Source organism: Saimiri boliviensis, chromosome 5, assembly GCF_048565385.1.
Source record: "Saimiri boliviensis isolate mSaiBol1 chromosome 5, mSaiBol1.pri, whole genome shotgun sequence".
NCBI lineage: Eukaryota > Metazoa > Chordata > Mammalia > Primates > Cebidae > Saimiri > Saimiri boliviensis.
This window is the reverse complement of record NC_133453.1, coordinates 145,801,607-145,818,845: the sequence shown is the minus strand read 5'-3', so window position 1 is coordinate 145,818,845 and position 17,239 is coordinate 145,801,607. Positions and strand designations below refer to the sequence as shown.

The 17,239-nt window shown below is 56.0% G+C and overlaps 1 protein-coding gene across 4 annotated transcripts in view; it reads right to left on the bottom strand.

The window, feature by feature from the left end:
• ENTREP2 (endosomal transmembrane epsin interactor 2) overlaps window positions 1-17,239 on the bottom strand; it is a 408,260-nt gene that overhangs the window by 4,850 nt on the left and 386,171 nt on the right. For all 4 annotated transcript variants that reach the window (XR_012517863.1, XM_074400122.1, XM_039479991.2 and 1 more), the window contains 4 exons: window positions 13,049-13,209; window positions 12,393-12,528; window positions 3,298-3,373; window positions 549-773 (listed from right to left, as the gene is read on the bottom strand). Coding sequence is in view for 3 of the 4 variants with exons in the window: in XM_074400122.1 (XP_074256223.1) it covers window positions 549-773; window positions 3,298-3,373; window positions 12,393-12,528; window positions 13,049-13,209 (598 nt within the window). In the remaining variant the exon portion in view is untranslated. The remainder of the gene's footprint in view (window positions 1-548; window positions 774-3,297; window positions 3,374-12,392; window positions 12,529-13,048; window positions 13,210-17,239) is intronic.

The window sequence follows — 17,239 nt, the reverse complement described above, 5'->3', positions numbered from 1 at the left end:
TGCTCTCGGGACAAGCCTCCCGCTGGGGTTTCTGCGGTCCTGGGGCTGGCGCTCTGGGCACGCCCTGCTCTCCGAATCCCCCTCCCCTTCTCAGCAAAGCTGAGCTGGTGTCAACCTCCAGGGCTGCAGCCTCCAGGAGTGAGGCCTGGGGGAAAGGCCGCTGGACCTGGCAGGGACCCGCCCTCCGCCCCCTCGGCTAGAATCCTGGCTACACGAGGGCTTGGGTGAAGAGACATTGCCTTAACCAGCAGGAAATTCAGTGAACGCGTGAAAGGGAAAGAGGAATTACCGATAAAATTATAATGACCTGCCTGTGACTTAAGACGTGTATTTTAGATGGCAAGCAAGCAGGAGAAACCTGCTGAGCTGACACCCACCCAGTGGCAGGTCAGACAGGAACCGCCCTGCAGCTGGCCAGGTCTGGCCCAGTGTGGCCCCAGACAGGACTCCCAGGACCGGGACTCCACTCTCAGGGGTCATCGAGACCTGCAGCATCCAGGGAAAACCGGCCACACTCTTAGGACATGGGTGAGCCTGGCCAGCCATACCTGCTGTGCCAGACGTGCACGAGGTGGGGTCGCTGGTAGATCGGGACACATGCCCAGGACCTGGCTGCACCTGCGAGCCCATGCCCGGATCCTCCAGAGACACACAGTCAGGGTGAAGGGCAGGTTCAGGGGGCGCTGGGATTCCTACAGGGCCATCAGGGGAGGGGCTAGAACCTGGCGTGGCGATGCCCTCGGACACCAGGAGGCTTGTGCTGTCAGCTGGTACTGTAAGAGAAGAGACACGGCATTAGGACGGGTGACCTCAGGGGACGCTCATGTGGGACAAGGCCTGCCCCTCAAACTCCAGACCTAGATGAACTCTGAAACCCTGGGGGTGCAGAAACACTGAATAAAATTGACATGGCTGGGTGCAGTGGCTCATGCCTGTAATCCCAGCACTTTGGGAGGCCGAGACGGGTGGATCATCTGAGGTCAGGAGTTTGAGACCAGCTGGGGAAATATAGAGAAACCCACTCTGTCCTAAAAATACAAAAATTAGCTGGGTGTGGTGGCAGGCGCCTGTAATCCCAGCTACTTGGGAGGCTGAGACGGGACAATCGCCTGCACCTGGGAGGCAGAGGTTGCACTGAGCTGAGATCGCGTCATTGCACTCCAGCATGGTGGACAACAGTGAGATCGAGTCTTAAAAAAAAAAAAAAACAAAACGACCAACATCGCTTTTATGCTGTTGAAAATTGGGGGCACCAAGTGAGTTCCCAGAAATAATTCCAGGAATGGCATGGGTCGGGGGCTTAGACCCTTCACACTACATAAGAGATGAAAAGTTAGAAATCAGACGCTTTGGTCACAGGACGCTTCGGTCTGGGTGAACAGGGCTGGTGCAGGGATACACAGCAGCTCTGAGGGACATCAAGGCATCCCTGCCAGGTCCTAGTGGGCCTGAGATCTGGCTCGCCCGTGCAGGGATGCAGCCCCAGGCCTGGCCTGCAGCCAGACAGGGCAGTGCAGGCAGGTGGATAAGCTCTGCCCACGGAACACTGGCCTTGACTCTCAGGGTGTGGATGTCTGGCCAGCAGCAGCAGCAGCCTTGCCTGGGAACAGTCCGGGAATGCAGACTCTCAGCTGGACCCAGATCCATGGAAGCAGAGACCCTGACGCTGGGCCTAGCCACCGGGGTTGGAGCGAGCCCTCCAGGGAATTTTGATGCCCTCCCAACTATAAGAACGACTGGTCCGGACCAGGATGTGGGTCAGGGCTGGGCTCCTGACTGGAACCACTCCGAGGCTGGACCCCTTGGGGGCTGGATGGGAGTCAGTTTTAAAGGTATCTCCATGGGGTGTGAATGCACGAGATGGCATGAGAAGTGCTCCTGCACCCTCGCTGCCATCACCTGCATGGGGGCACTATGGAGATCACGACAGCCTCAACTCCTCCAGGCGTGGGGGCTTCAGGTCTGTTCCTGCCACCCCTTTCTCCCCTGAGTCTGTGAGCTTGCCCCAGGGCGACAGGCCTTTCAGGCCACCTCCCACTTCATCTTCACTGCCTGTGAGGCAGCCCTAGTTTACCCCCATCCCATAGCTGCAGAAATGGGCTTAGACAGAGCCGGGTTGAGGGCCACATAGCCACCAAGGTGGTCCTCTACTCCGCAGAGTCCTGATTCTGTAGCCCAGCAGAAGCTTGGGTGCTGGAAGCTCTGCTGGTGCCTGAGTCAGCCATAGAGTTCACCGCCCACGTCCTGGGAGGGAGGAGGATCCAGCCCTGCTGAATTCTGGGCGAGGAGCACCCCTGTCTATTTCAGCCTGCCCCAAGATGGCAAAGAGTAAGAGGCCTGGTAGCACTGGCCCCCCTCAGCCCAAACCCTGATATGCCACAGGTGTGGCCACCCTGTGACAGTGATTGAAACACACTGTACCCTGGGTTGCCCCTGGGAAGGCCACTGAACACCTTCTTGGACAGCTTCTGATGGCTTGGGGTGACCAAGGGAAGAACAAGATTACTCCCAATGCCACAAGTGCAAAGACGCTGTGCTCTGCAACCTCAAGGTGGCCTCCCAGAAAGACAGCCCCTTCCTGGTTCTCTTAGACGTTGAGTGAGCGTTGGGGAGAGGACAGAGTACCCTGGGACTATTGTGGGATCGAATGAGTTATCTAACTGTGGTCTCCAAATAAGCCAGCCCACGTGGCGCCTCATAGAGGCCTCAGATGGTGGCTCTCTGGGCTCGCCTGGCCTCTGTGTCCTTGCTGCCTCTGCTACAAAGGGCTCTCCTGCTTTCTTAGAGCCTTAGACCACCTCCCCTGCCCGGGCTGTGCGCCTGACTCCCACCCTGTGTGTTTGGGGATCGATCTGACCCTTGCACACGTGCCCTTCAATGCCCTCCAGGACCTGACTTCCAGCTTGTGCCCCCCTTCCAGCTGCCCGGCCCAGCCACCTTCTTCAGAGGGAGATGCCATTGACTCGGTAGGTACAACTTTGGCTCTGGAAAGGCGACCCTAGATGAAGTCCTGCTCTTCTTCAAATCCATACCCCTCAAGTGAGAAAGCGGGCAGAGGGGACAAGGTCTCCCCAGAGAGCATGGGAGGTCTCTCAGGATGCCGACTGCAGAGGACGCAGGCACGGGAGGAAATGGGGGAACCTGGAGAGTGTTTCATGGGAAAGGCTGTTGCAAACTCCAGCCCCTTAATAAGGAATGGAGGGAGGAGGAAGAAGAGGAGAGAATAGGATGAGGAGGAAAAGGGACATCCTTGAAAACACGAACACCCACGTCAGAAGCGGAAAGAGGTGAGATTACCTGGAGTGCTGAAGCCAGCACTGGTGTTTGGGTCCCCGGAGCTAGACTCAGCTACCTGCTGATCTCTGCTTGTAACCTACAGTAAGAAACGGAAAGTGTCAAGGTGGGTCATCGTGGGAACACAGCACAGTAGTGCTGGCACTAAAAATTGTCTCCTGGGCCGGACACGGTAGATCACGCCTGTAATCCCAGGACTTCGGGAGGCCTAGGAGGGTGGATCACGAGGTCAAGAGATCGAGACCATCTTGGCCAACATGGTGAAACCCCGCGTCTACTGAAAATACAAAAAATTAGCTGGGCGTGGTGGCGGGCCTGTAGTCCCAGCTGCTTGGGAGGGTGAGGCAGGAGGTTGCAGTGAGCTGATATCGCACCACTGCACTCCAGCCTGGCGACAGAGCGAGACTCCGTCTCAAAAGAAAAGAAAGTTCACCCACAGCTCAACTCTTCTCCCTTATATTTATGAGTGAGGTCTGAGGGTTCAAGTCACCCTTGCAGAGGCCAAAGCCTAGTTCTCTTGTTTTGTTTTTTTTTTCCCCCCTGAAATGGAGTCTTGCTCTGTCACCCAGGCTGGAGTGTAATAGTGTGATCTCCACTCACTGCAACCTCTGCCTCCCTGGTTCAAACGACTCTTCTGTCTCAGCCTTCCGAGTAGCTAGGATTATAGGCACCCGCCACTGTGCCTGGCTAGTTTTTTGTATTTTTAGAAGAGATGGGGTTTTGCCATCTGGGCCAGGCTGGTCTCAAACTCCTAACCTTAGGTAATCAGCCAGCTTCAGCCTCCCAAAGTGCTGGGATTACAGGTGTGAGCCACCGCACCCGGCCCAAAACCTATTTCTGTGAACTTTTGCAATCAGTGTGCTCAGCTGGGCCACAGAATCCTGATGTCAAGTTGCACCACCATCGATCTTTTGTGACTTTCTATTTATTTTTCGTTTCTTTATATGTTTTAGAGACAGTCTCTCACACCATGGCCCACGCTGGAGTGCAGTCATGCCATCATAGCTCACTGCAGCCTCAAACTCCTGGGCGTAAGCAATCCAGCCTCTTCCTTCCCAGTAGCTGGGAGTATACGTATGAGCTACCACGCCCTGCTTTTTTCAGCTTTCTTCTGGGACAGATTTCGATTCTGCCTGGAGAGGCCTCGGAATCTGAGGGGAAGGCTACACCCCGTCTGTTCTCTACCCCATCTTCGTTCTGCCCATTCTGTGGGGAGCATGGTTTCCAGCTCGGAGGGCACAGCTGTGCCATTGCTGCGTTAGGGTCTCCGGATTCGACGTTTACATGCAATGCATGCTATACACACGTCATGTGGGCACCACCAGGCACCCCATGCCACCTCAGAAAACAAGTTTTCAATCCTTGCGTTATTTCAGAATTGCTTTGGGGATACGCTTGCAAATAATGAGCTCCAGAGGAGACTGGGAAGGTGAGGGGGGCCCCTGCGGCTCCATCCCTCCGATTTCAGCTCAGGTAATTACATGTCTGCCTCCCCCATCTCCCGCCACTTCAATCAGATAGCTGGTCTCCTTCATCTCTCCTCTTCAACCAGGCTGACACCGGGTGGGGGATGGGGCTGTAGCCTTCCCACCCACACAAAGGGTGTGAGCTGCCCCTGTGGCATGGGGCTCCAGAGGGGGGTTTGAGACAAAGAGACGAGGGAGAACCACCTAAGTGTGTCCTTTGATCTCACTAAGATGCTTCTGAGTGATTCTGCTGGGAGGGAGTCGGGGAGGGAGACTTCACCTCACCATCAGTGCTCACTTGCTTTTCCACTGAAGTCATTATGTGCCAATAACCGATTTTGGAAATCTCTGTCCAGAACCTTCCACCGAATCACAGGAAGAAAGCAATGCCCTAACGGTGTGTTTCATCTGGCACCTCCCTTCCCGCATCTGACCTGCCCTTGCGCTTTCTTGTCTTTTGGATCGTAGCTGGGTGGTAACTTACAACTCTGATGTCTAAAAGAAATCTTTGGGTAATAAAGAAACACAAATGAAACAAGAGAAAGAAAACACGCAGTGGGGTAAGTTCAGGAGGAAACTGGATTCGCTTCATATTTCGCAGAAGCATCACTCGCTTCCCTCTGGCTCCTGGTCAAATTCAAATTCAGTTTTGAGAGGAGGCAGTTCCTGGGAGCATATCTGTCATCTCTCAGCAGCAGAGTGTCAAGAGTTTAATTTAAATGTGGCCATTCCCTGATGTCAGAAGCCACCTTGCCACGCTAAGCCATGGGGAAGATAGCGGTTCCTCTCATATAGCATTTTTGATGAACTATAAATGTAGGAGAAAAGGGTGGGGAAGAAATGTATTTGTAGCATACAATTTAAGTTGAAATTTGAGTTCAGCGAGGAAGCTCATAAACACAGCTCTTTACAGAAGGAGAGTGGGGACGGGGCTGTGGACAGGAGACACTTCAGGAATCACTTCACCTGAGTCTTACTGGTTTGCTGATGTGCTATTCTGAACAGTCATCGTAACTGAAAAATCAATTGGCATTTCAACAAATAATTCACCTTGTACAAAGCTCTGTGGCTAAGACACTCAGCATGGAAATTCCGTAGTACATTTCCCACTCCTGGGTGAGGTCAACCATTAGAACCAGATTTATGAAAAGCTGTTCTTTTGGGTCAATTCCAGCAATCATGCAAAATGTGAGTTAAATTTTAGGCTGGTGGCTCAAGGCGAACTCTGAGCACGCTTTGCTAACAGATTTTTTGTAGATCAGAACTTGTAGGACTTGACGCTGGTCTCAGACTGCACTGGTCCCCTCCCTTCTCGCGACTCCTGTCTCGCTCTGGGGTTCCCTTCCACCTGCTGTGCTGTCATCAAGTTAAACTCCCACAGCACCACTGGGTCATGTGCAACGTGCCAAGCTCCTTAAAGGCACTTTGATAGTTTGACATCCAAGGTCATAAAGTATCTGCCCAAACTATTTCAGCCCTGGTGAGCTGAAGCTCACATAGCCAGGCTCCAGGCCACCCTGCTGTTGGCCTTAGCTGACTGACGCTTTGACCTATCTTCACCGACACCACCTCCCCTCCCCCACACATCCCAACCCCCGCCACCACCTCCCCTCCTCCACACACCCCAACCCCAACACCACTCCCCCTCCTCCACATACCCCAACCCCCCACCACCCCCCTCCACACAGCCCAGCCCCCCACACCATCTCCCCCTCCTCCACACACCCCAACCCCCCACCACCTCCCCCTCCTCCACACACCCCAGCCCCCCACACCACCTCCCCCTCCTCCACACACCCCAACCCCCCACACCACCTCCCCCTCCTCCACACACCCCAGCCCCCCAAACCACTGCCCCCTTCTCCACACACCCCAACCCCCCACACCACCTCCCTCTCCTCCACACCCCAGCACCCCACACCACGTCCCTCTCCTCCACACATCTCAGCCCCCCACACCACTGCCCCCTCCTCCACACACCCCAACCCCCCACACCACCTCCCTCTCCTCCACACCCCAGCCCCCCACACCACCTCCCTCTCCTCCACACATCCCAGCCCCCCACACCACCTCCCCCTCCTCCACACACCCCAACCCCCCACACCACCTCCCTCTCCTCCACACCCCAGCCCCCCACACCACCTCCCCCTCCTCCACACATCCCAGCCCCCCACACCACCTCCCCCTCCTCCACACACCCCAGCCCCCCACACCACCTCCCTCTCTACACACCCCAGCCCTCCCAGATCACCAGGCCGTGTTCTTCTGCAGAAGCCTCAAAAAAGTTTGTCTTTGTCGGGTCACTACATGAGGGTGATGTGACAGGGATTCTGTCCTATACCCACTGTTGTCAGTGGTCCCTGAAACATACACTTGCCACCAGGACAAGAAGATCAAACGTAAATCACTTTCCTGCTCTCACAATGTGGAAAGGAGAAAAGTTCCTTTTTAAAGTTTCCTTTCTTGTTAAAGAATAAGTGTGCTAATAACTTGGTTAAGCCCTATCCTATGTAGCTGGTAGACATGCCATGCTTACAGGCACGTAGTACATTCTGTGTCCTTGTGCTTTAAGCCAAATATCTGTGCTGGACGTGCTCACAGGCATGTCCCAGCTCTCCATTGCTTTTACCTGTTCAGAAAAGTTTTAAGTTGTGAGCCAATCGGGTTTTAGTTTACATTGTGAGGTCTGGCTCCAGCCAAGGGAGATCAGACCCAGCAGTAAGGACCACCCCAGATATGCTGGGAGTAAATTTGTCTGCTTTTCCTCTGCTCGTTGTACTCTATGGCAAGATGGCTAGTCAAGTAGCCTTCCTGCAGTCCAGGAGGTAAAAACTGCGATGCTTAAAGAGCCTTTGCCTCAGTGCTAATTTTTCTTTGTGGCTCCGAGCATCTACTTCCAACACAAAAGAAACTCACTCCTTCAACCCTGGCTGAAGACTACAGCCACACGAAAGAGAATGGCGTCTGACCCAATCCTCCTCCATCCGGCAACTGACCTAAGCCAGAAGAGGAGTGTGCGCGGCCCATCACGTCCTCGGGGGAGGCTGCCCCTCCTGTGCTAAACCTCTTCCCCAGCGCACCCCCCTCCCCCAGACCCCAGAGCCAGCTGCGCCTCCAAGGAGTCTGCTTTCTGCAGCCTCCTATCTTTATCCAAATGAGTGCTGAGGGCAATTTCTACGCCATTTGTCCTAACAAGGAGAAGCAACTGACCCCTCCTCAGAGGCGTGCAGGGTTGTGCCATGAAGGGGCGTTCCTCACTGTCTAGTCGGGGGGCCCTGCTGCCTAGAGGGGACAGCTGGCGGCACGGCCTTCCCTCTGTGTACGGTAATGGGCTTCGTTGACTTCCAGACTCCCAGACGTGACCATGAATTGAAAAGTGCTCTCAGACCAGGAGGTCAAACAAAGTGGGCCTGAGGGCTGCAGCGGCCCCTTAATCACCAGATGCTGCCCTGCTGCCAGGCGGGCGCCCAGGGACAGGCTGTGCAGGCGGTCGTGCTGGGCCCCTGCCAGCCCTGGGAGCTGGGGGTCGCTGAGCCAACCCATGCTAATCTGAGATCAGCCTCTGACCTTACAGCTCTTCTCACTGCAGTTCTGACAACGAAATCTCAACTGAGAGAATTCCCCAGAGTTTGAGAGAGGGGTTTCGCCTGGGCTTCATGACCAGCACCATCCCTTCCCATAGATTTGACTCGTCAGAGCAAACAGTCCAACTGTAACACAGCAGGGATCCATGTCCTTCCCGGAGCCACTCAGGCACGGAACGTCACACCCAGGTCCAGAAGCGACTTCCAGCCGCGGGGCCTGGGCTCCATGGATGGGGGTTCCCGTCGTGGGGGAGGCAGAGGGCTCCGAGGGGCGGAAGGGAGAACAGGGAAGCAGGGCCAGTCCCAGCGCAGAGCTGGAGTTGTGATGGCAGCAGGCAGGGTCACTGAGCAGAGGCGGAGGAGAAGACAGAGACGCTCCCTCGCCACAAGGCAGCCGTGGGGAACCACACACCCCTGTGGCCTTCAGGGATTTCCCGGTCCACCCGCCACCCTGCCCAGTGTCTCTGCCGGCTACAGCGTGGAGCTGCCCATCTGCACCCCCGGTCAGCCTGCCCTCCGCCTTCCCAGGGACTTCCCTCATGAAGGGCCCCGTCCTGGGCCTGCTGCCCTCACCCTCTAGGTCCTTCATGTCTGCCTGGTGACCTCCTCAAGGTCCTAGATCACACTCCCCTCTAATCACCATCCCCTCTTGTCTCTTTACTGAGCTTCCGGCAAGAGTGACCTACTCCTGCTCTCCAGCGCATCCCTGGGGCAGCAGCGGGGCTGAGGCTTTGACAGGCAACACACCCTTAGCCCTCACCCCACCCCAACACCCCAATGACTGACTCAGAGACCCTGGGGGTGAGCCCAGCCATTAGGATTTGAGGAACAAGTTCCCTGGGGGGCACCCGCTGGCAACTAAGAACCGCGGCCATGCCTGCACTGCCCTGTGGACGTGCCCTCCACTCCTTCACCTGCTGTGGTCCGGCCCTGCCCTCCATCCCACCAAAGCTGCCCGTCCATGGTGAGCCACATGGCCCTGGGGGTCAGCTTCTAGAAAGCGCCTGGCCCGTCACTTCCTTCCGGAACTGCTGCTTGTGGCAAATCCAGGCTCCTGGGAGCCTGCGTGGTTACCTGCAGCCTACCAAGTGCGGGGGTGCCTTTCTTCCACCACCTGCAATCATGTCATTTCTGTGGGGCAACCTCTCTCCCATTTCCCAGACTCCAGTGAGAGCAGCAGCTAACAGACTCCTCTGAACTACAGCTCCTGTCATCGTGCTGTAGTTCACACTCACTCAGAATTCAACCCACCACACCCAGACACGTTACCACCCATGCCCGCTCATCTGAGACTCTTTCTGGATGGCCCTCTGTCTGGGGGATATGCTGTGCCTGCCCTTCCTCCCTCTGAGCCTTGCACAGGCTGTTCCCTCTCTCAGGAGCCCTTCCAGCCCCACTCCCTGCACCTCGCCTGCCCGATGCCTGCCCAGCCTGACTTCCCAGCCTGACCTCCCAGACCCTCCCTGGACCCCTAAATTGGACCTGACACCATGACAGGTGCCCCACGTGCACTGGGCTCCCCTCGAAGCACTGATGATAACTGTTATCACAGCCAGCCGTCCCCATGAATAACACTGATTTGAATTACTGTTACTATAAACGGAAAGCTAAGCAACACTGGGCAGGCAGGGGTCCCGGCTCAGCTTTAAAAAAAAGTCTAAGAACATCTCCACGACTGCATGTTCGGGAATGGGATTTCGGGGCCATGCCCGCCTCCTCACTAAAGGATTCCTCCCCACAGGCAGCTCCCACACATGTGCTTCTAGAACCCACAGGAAGAAGGGAGTCCCGGCTGGGGTGCAGGGACCGCAGTCTGCAGCTGTCCAGCCACTCCAGGCATTCCAGGCTCACTGTCTGCTGTGTGAGGGGGTGCTGGGGGCTCATGGGCCAGCCAGAAGCTGAGGTGGCCCACCATAAGCCACCCCAAAGGAGGTCCCTACGGCATATGTGACTCCCCAGGTGCATGGCGCCTCACAGCGTCTGAACGCGCTCTCCATGTTTCCAAAGCGCACAGGGAGGCCGTGTCTCTTCCTGTCCTAAGACCACCTGGCCTGCTAAGGTGACCTGTCCTTGTGGGTGTGATTGTCAGCAGGGCTCATGAGCTTATTCGGCCGCCATGGAAACTGCTGTTCCACCCACAGAGGCTCCTCAGGGTCAGCACTGCCTCAGTCCCTGGTTGGCAAAGGGACCAGCATTGCCACCTGGCCTGCGTGCACGTGGGCCTTCGGGATCTCACATGACAGGAAAAACATTGGGGGTGACATCAAAAGGCCTGAGCCCTGTGCTAGGGTGGCTTTACAGGAGTCAGCAGACAGCGGGCAGCCATCCAGGCCTGATCTGACACCCTGTACCGCTGCCTGGCCGGTGATCTGGGCAGAGAGAACCGTCTGGGGCTCCATGGCTGCCGAGAAGCCCACACTGGGCGCAGTTCTGGGCGCGCCTGGATGCTTCAGGTCATGCTGTCACCCGCTCTCCTCTGCTTGCTGCTTGGGGCTCAGAAGTGGCTTCAGCCCCTCCCTCCACCCCTCCCTGGTGAACCTCCTCGGCTCCCCTGCCTGTGCCCTCTGCTCCAACTTGCTGCTGTGTGGCCCAGCCACGCCCCGGTCCCCGAGGCCTCCAGGACCGCCCTGCCCGCCTGTCAAGGGCGTTCTCTGACCTCTCTAGCAGGACTGGGGAGTGTTCACAGATGATACCCTAAAATACGTTTTCCAATCGCTTGCTTTCTTTCCCTGTATCTCAAGGACACCAGTGAACTGTCCATTTGGTCATTTACATAACCGCACATTCCTTGGAGCGTGATGTAAGGTCACTATGGGCCACGTGACCTTTCCAGATGTCCCCATCGCTCTCCCCTGGCTAGCAGCATTTCACATTGAGTAATGACAATGACGACAAGGAGGAGGAGGAGGACAATCCCCAAAAACGGTGGCTGACGTCTGCTGAGCTCAGTACTTAACTATGCTCCAGGTCCTGTTGGCTCCATTCATACAACTTCCCATTTGGTCCCATGACCTTGGTACTATGATGATGCCCATTTTACAGATGAGGAGACCGAGGCTTCATGAACATACAACCTGTCACATGTCAGCCACTGAGAGGCTGTGGGAGTGCCCGGCATGCACAGGTCACAGAAGGCCGGACGCACTGGTGGTGGAGGCACTTCCCAGGCCTGAAGCGTCTCAGCCTCAGACAGGAGCAGGGACCCAGGGCAGCTTCCTCCCCTCCCCAAAGGGCGCTGATGGCAGTATGTGATCAAGGCTGGCCGGAGTGTCCTGGATACTCGGTCCATGGACCCAGCTCTGCTCCTGGGGGCTCTGCCCTAGGGTCAGGAGCTGTCCCAGGTCCTTCTGCCTGTATCCTAGAACACCCACCAGCATGAAGCTCAGACGCACCTGGGCTGTGAATCGTGGCTGCAGAAACGGAAGTGGGGAGACAAGGAACAAGCACTGACGCTGGGTGCCCCAGGCCCGGGCTGGTGTCTCTGCAGGTGCTGCTCTCTGAGCCTGTGGCCCCATCTGTAGCACAGGGCTAATGAGACCAACATCCTGGCCAGGTGCGGTGGCTCATGCTTGTAATCCCAGCGCTCTGGGAGACCGAGGTGGGTAGATCATGAGGTCAAGAGATCAAGACCATCCTGGCCCACATGCTGAAACCCCATCTCCACTAAAATACAAAAAACCAGCCAGGCGTGGAGGCAGGTGCCTGTAATCCCAGCTACTCGGGAGGCTAAGGCAGGGGAATCGCTTGAACCCGGGAGGCGGAGGTTGCAGTGAGCCGATTGTGCCACTGCACTCCAGCCTGGCGGCAGAGCAAAACTCCATCAAAAAAACAAAAACGAAACAAAACAAAAGACCAACGTCCCACAGGTTTGCTGAAACGCTTCAAGACAGACAAATGCCTCAGGGGGCCTCGGTGCAGGGCACTCGCGGGTGGGCACTCCACGGCCACTCGGACCTGGCGCAGTGCGCGGTGCCTCCCAAGGGCCGGCCGGGAGAGTGTCCCCAGCGTTCCCACAGAAACTGGCCTTGTCTGGGGCCCCGGGCCTCACCTGGCTGGCAGGGGGCTGGCCCACCACCGCCTCGTACGGAGGCGGGAGCTCAGCAGGATAGAGCAGGCCGGGGCTGTTGATGGCCACGTCATACAAAGTGCTGAATGGAGACGGAGCAAAGTCCAGGTGGAGGCCCCTGAAAAGGCAGAAGCATCACATCGTCACTGCCTGGGGAATGAGGCGGAAGGGCTGGCAGCTCTCAGAGCAGCCCGAGCAGGGGCGGCCAGGGTTTTTCCCTCTCCTAAGACTTCCCATCATGGTGAAATCAAAGCTTCACTCACTGGGCGATCTGCACCTTTGTTTTAGAACAACATCAACATCTTCAAGAAACTCTACCCACCTGTCCATTAAAATTCAAATAATCATACAGCTGATGAAATCCTCATCCAACTTCAAATGTAACACAAATGACTGTAACTTGACGGCAGCTTTGCACATCATGAGAACATGAGGCAGCAACTCCCCGCTGCCTCTGGTTTCTTTTGGGCTGCGTCACCAAGGTGCCAAGGGGAACAGTCGACGTCTAAGGCCTCTCCTTCCACTGCCCCTTCCCTGTTCCCGGTGCCACGCCTGCAGGACCCCTGCCACTCCCACCTCCCAGACGCTGCTGCTCATCCCAGCGGCTTCAAGATGGGGGCGGCGTTGGGGACACCAACCTCTGGGCGTCGGCGGAGGGTGTGCAGGTGTACTCTGGGGGATAGTAGGGTGGAGGCGGGAGCGGGGGGATGAACTCATCGAAATCCAGGGTCTGGTGGAGAACGGTGCCGTGGGGAGTCACGCAGGCCGGGTTGGCGGGATGCGACCTCTGAGGAAGAAACTGGAAAACAGAGACAACCACCGAGTTATCTGGGACATCTTGTGTGGCTTGTGTCTCATGAAGCTAATCACGTGCAAGCTTTAATGATCAGTCTGGAATGCCTGCAATTTCAACGGTCAGGCCACAACGGCTAAGCACACGCTTTGAAACGAAGGCTCCAGGAGGAACGCCTTGCCTCAGAAGCCTCCGTACGCTTTGCTGCCCACGCTGTTACACAGACTGCCTGTTTTTACAGAAAAAATACGGTCTGGGAAGTCTTGGGTGCTGTTCCTGCTGCTCCACCTGGCCCTCTGAAGACAGTCCTCAAAGACTGCTGTCGGAAGGCTGCCTGATGTCCGTGGTTTAAGACGGCACTGGCCAAAGTGTGTTCATGAGAAAACACTAGACCCTCCCCTTGAGATGTGCCCCTGTCACCCCGGAATTCCTGCGGTGAATCTGTGGAAAATGCCACATACTCCCTTAGTGGAGTCCCGCAACGTGCATTTGTGTGTTCAAGGCTCTGAGAAGGCCTGCACAGAAGCACTCACTTAGCTGTCCAATGCTTTAACCCAGCCTTTCTCAAATATTTCATAAAGGGCCCTTTGGGCACATAGCCTCTATTAATATTGGGCAGTTCTCGGGATTTCACAGTTTGGAAAACACTGCTCTGAGGAAAGAGAGACAACTTCACGAGTTCCAGAACCTTCTATGGGCCAACCTTGAACACTGAGATGCTACTTTAACAGTGACGTGAAATCACTTCAACAAAATGAAACCCGTTTCTGCCTAGTTTTCCATTTCTGAAGTACTACCAACCAACTGCTTTTCTTTCCACCTCCACGTCTCTGCTGTCCAGAGGTCCCCCGTGACATGGAGATGCCTGAGACATTGCTCCAGCTGCAGTCAAGCCTGCCCTATGAGAGTCCACATGGCAAAAAGAGTCATGCTGCAAAGCGCTCCTGGCCAGGGGCCCTACCTGCACGTGGCAGGTGAGGTAAGGAGAGGAAGGTTGAGTGTGTGTGTATGTGTGTGTGTATGTTTGTCTGTACATGTTTCTCTGTATGTGTTTATGTAGGTATACACGTCTGTATGTATGTGCATGTGTGTGTGTAGATGTGTATGTATGGGTATATGTACATGCATGTGTATGTATATGTATCTGCATGTGTGTCTGTGTGTCTGCATGCGTATATGTGTATGTGTGTGTCTCTGTGTATTTGTGTGTGTGTGCTGAGGGAAGAAGGGACCCACAATCACCCCACACAAGCAAGGACAGCTCCTTTAGAAAACAATGAGGTCTCCAAGCACTGTGTGAGCCTGCAGTCCCCAAAGCATTCATGAAGAAGGCATCTGGGCAGGTCTCGAAAGATTGGTGGGATTTCATCAAGAGGGCATGCAGGGAGATACTGAGGCTCCAAAGCAGGTGAGCCAGGGATGGATATGTTTAAGAAAAGCAAACAGATAAGGCTCTGGAGATCGATTCTTAATTCTGGGGCACTGGGGAGCCAGTGAGGGTGTTGGAGCTGGGAGCAGGGGAACTAGAGCTGCGTGTAGAGAGGCCTTCCAGCAGCAGGGGTAGCGGGGGCTGCAGCTGACAGAGGCCAGGATGTGAAGCGCTTCTGCACTGGTAGGGTGTGGTGACTATTCTGAATGGGGTCAGGTGCTGTGAAATGAGTGTACTCTAGGCTGACAGAGAAAGGCCGGTGGCCGTGTCTAAAGGTTTGTAAATCACAGGAAAATGGCTCCCATAGCCTCCCTAACACACAGAGCACACTCCTTGCCTCTCTGGCTGGACCGACCCATGGATGTGTGTGTTTAATTGTCTGAAACAGGCGGATCATTGGCTGAGAACAGGGCGGATGTGCATCTGTTGTCCGCCGCCTGGTGCCCAGCTGGGGTGCTCATGCATCTGAAGTGGGCATCACCAGTGCCCAGGGCTGTCCCCACACAACAGGAGTGAGTTAGTCCAGATGCCTGCCGCACAGAGATGAGAGGTAGGGTGAGGGCAAATGCCCCCAAGTCTAATCAGGAAATAGTTTCCATTAGCCTCCATCGGACATTAGAAAAAAATCAATGACATACTCAAGCAAAACTGAAGACACGCAGACACCAAAACACTTTCCAATCCAAGGCACCATCCCACCAGGAAAGAGAGCACGCGTTTGAGGAGGGCGGGGACTGCAAGTGACCCTCTCCGCAGGTGCAAGTGAGCAGAGGCTGCCACACACCGGAGGCTGTGTCAAGGTCGAAGCACGCCCCTGCCTCTGCGCTAAGCTCCGGATCGCCTTTTGGGGCTGAGTTGCCCCCACCGTCCTGGACTCCAGCCTGGACTTCTTTCCCAGGGATCCTTTGACCTTGACTCCTCAGCCTCCCCAGCAAGAATCCCGCAAATGGCGCTTGATGTCTCCCGTCTCTTCCCCACCATCGGTGTGTGTTTAATTAGGGCAGGGTGTGTCTTCGTCCTCCTCTCTACAGGCTGGGGCTGGAGGGCTGCAGAGCCTGGGAGCTTCTCAGGCTCCTGTGCCCGGGGTACAGCTGGGCTCTGCCTGTAAGGGGCGCCAGAGGGCGCCTGGCCAGCCAGCGGGGCAACAAGGGACCTGCGGGTTTTCTGCACGTTTCCCCCTCCTCCTCCCGTTCCCCGGCTCCGCGGGTTGAGAGCTCCCTGCAGTTATTCCTCTCTCTGTAACCTCAGCACCCGTTCTGTTCCCCAGCCTTCCACACCAAGTAACCTGTTCCTCCTGTGTTGAAATCCTAAGGGCGATTTCTCTTCCTGACCTTTGGGGCACATCTGTTTCACCCACCTTTGTGTTCCCAGCTCACCACCGCACACAGCAGGTGCTCAGTAAACTTCGGCGGAGGAGACAGGCAGACACCTGGCGGGGGGGCTCCACTCAGCCCCTGCCCACCTCCTCCTCGCAGGAGCTGTTAACCTGGGTGCCTCTCTGCCGTGATTTTCTGTCTCTAATTTGGTCACCATCCTGCTGGCAGAGCTGTTTTTAAACCAACCTGATGGGGTCACTGCAGTTGAAAATACTTTAATAAGACCTTGGCTCACTGAACTCCATCTGGTTTCCAGCTTCCTAACCAACCAGCGCCCCTAAACTCCCCGCTCTTTGAACAAACCTGCTCCAATCCCAACTAGCAAACACGTTTTGTTCCCTCTTCCCAGCTCCCCACCTCCCTTTCATCTGGCACCTCCCAGTCACCTCAGGACCAGCGGAAATGCCTGTGACCCTGAAAAGCCTGTGGGCAGCCACCCCTCCCCCGCCTTGCCAAGCTCCAGGCTCTGGAGCCTCACCTGCTTGTTTATTGCCAGAGACAAAGCTCAACTCTGCACCCAGAGGTGAAGGGCAGGAAAGGGGCTCTGAACTGTCCCTTCTTTCCCAGGTGGCTCTGCTTGCCCTGCTCCGTACCTGTCTTCTCTGATCTTTGTGGTGGCAAAGGTACACCTGAGTCTGGTGCCCAGCTGGGGTGCTCACGAACCTGAAGTGGGCATCACCAGTGCCAGGGCTGTCCTCCCACAACAGGACTGAGCATCTGAGACCCTGCTGGAGAAAAGCCCTGCTCGGTCTGCTCCGGGGAGAGGGGATCCGAATTCAGGTGTGTGATGTCCTCCGGGTGCATGTGGAAATGACAGAGGACAAGAACTAAGGCTCCCTTGCCTTGGGCAGCTTCCCAAAGCCCACTGAACACGGAGCCCCAAACATTTCGGTCTATCCACACAGCCCAGGGCTGGGATCTGAGGGAGAGCATGAAGCGGTCAACACCTGGGACCAGGAGTCCAAGGGTACGTCAGTTGTCTGTGGGCCCTGCCTGGGCACTGAGCACCCACGGGATGTGAGCACATGACTGACCCTTTGAGTCTCGGTCCCCTTCCCTGAGAAGCACCATCGCTCGGTCACAGACCAGACAGCAGTGGCGTGTGGTTTAAAGGAAAGCTCGCATCATCCTATGAGTTCATCTGACCCATGCCTCCATCTCTTGCCATGGAGGGCAGGGTGGGGCAGGTGGCAGCGGTCTGTGGACAAGGGCCTTGATTTCCAGGAACACC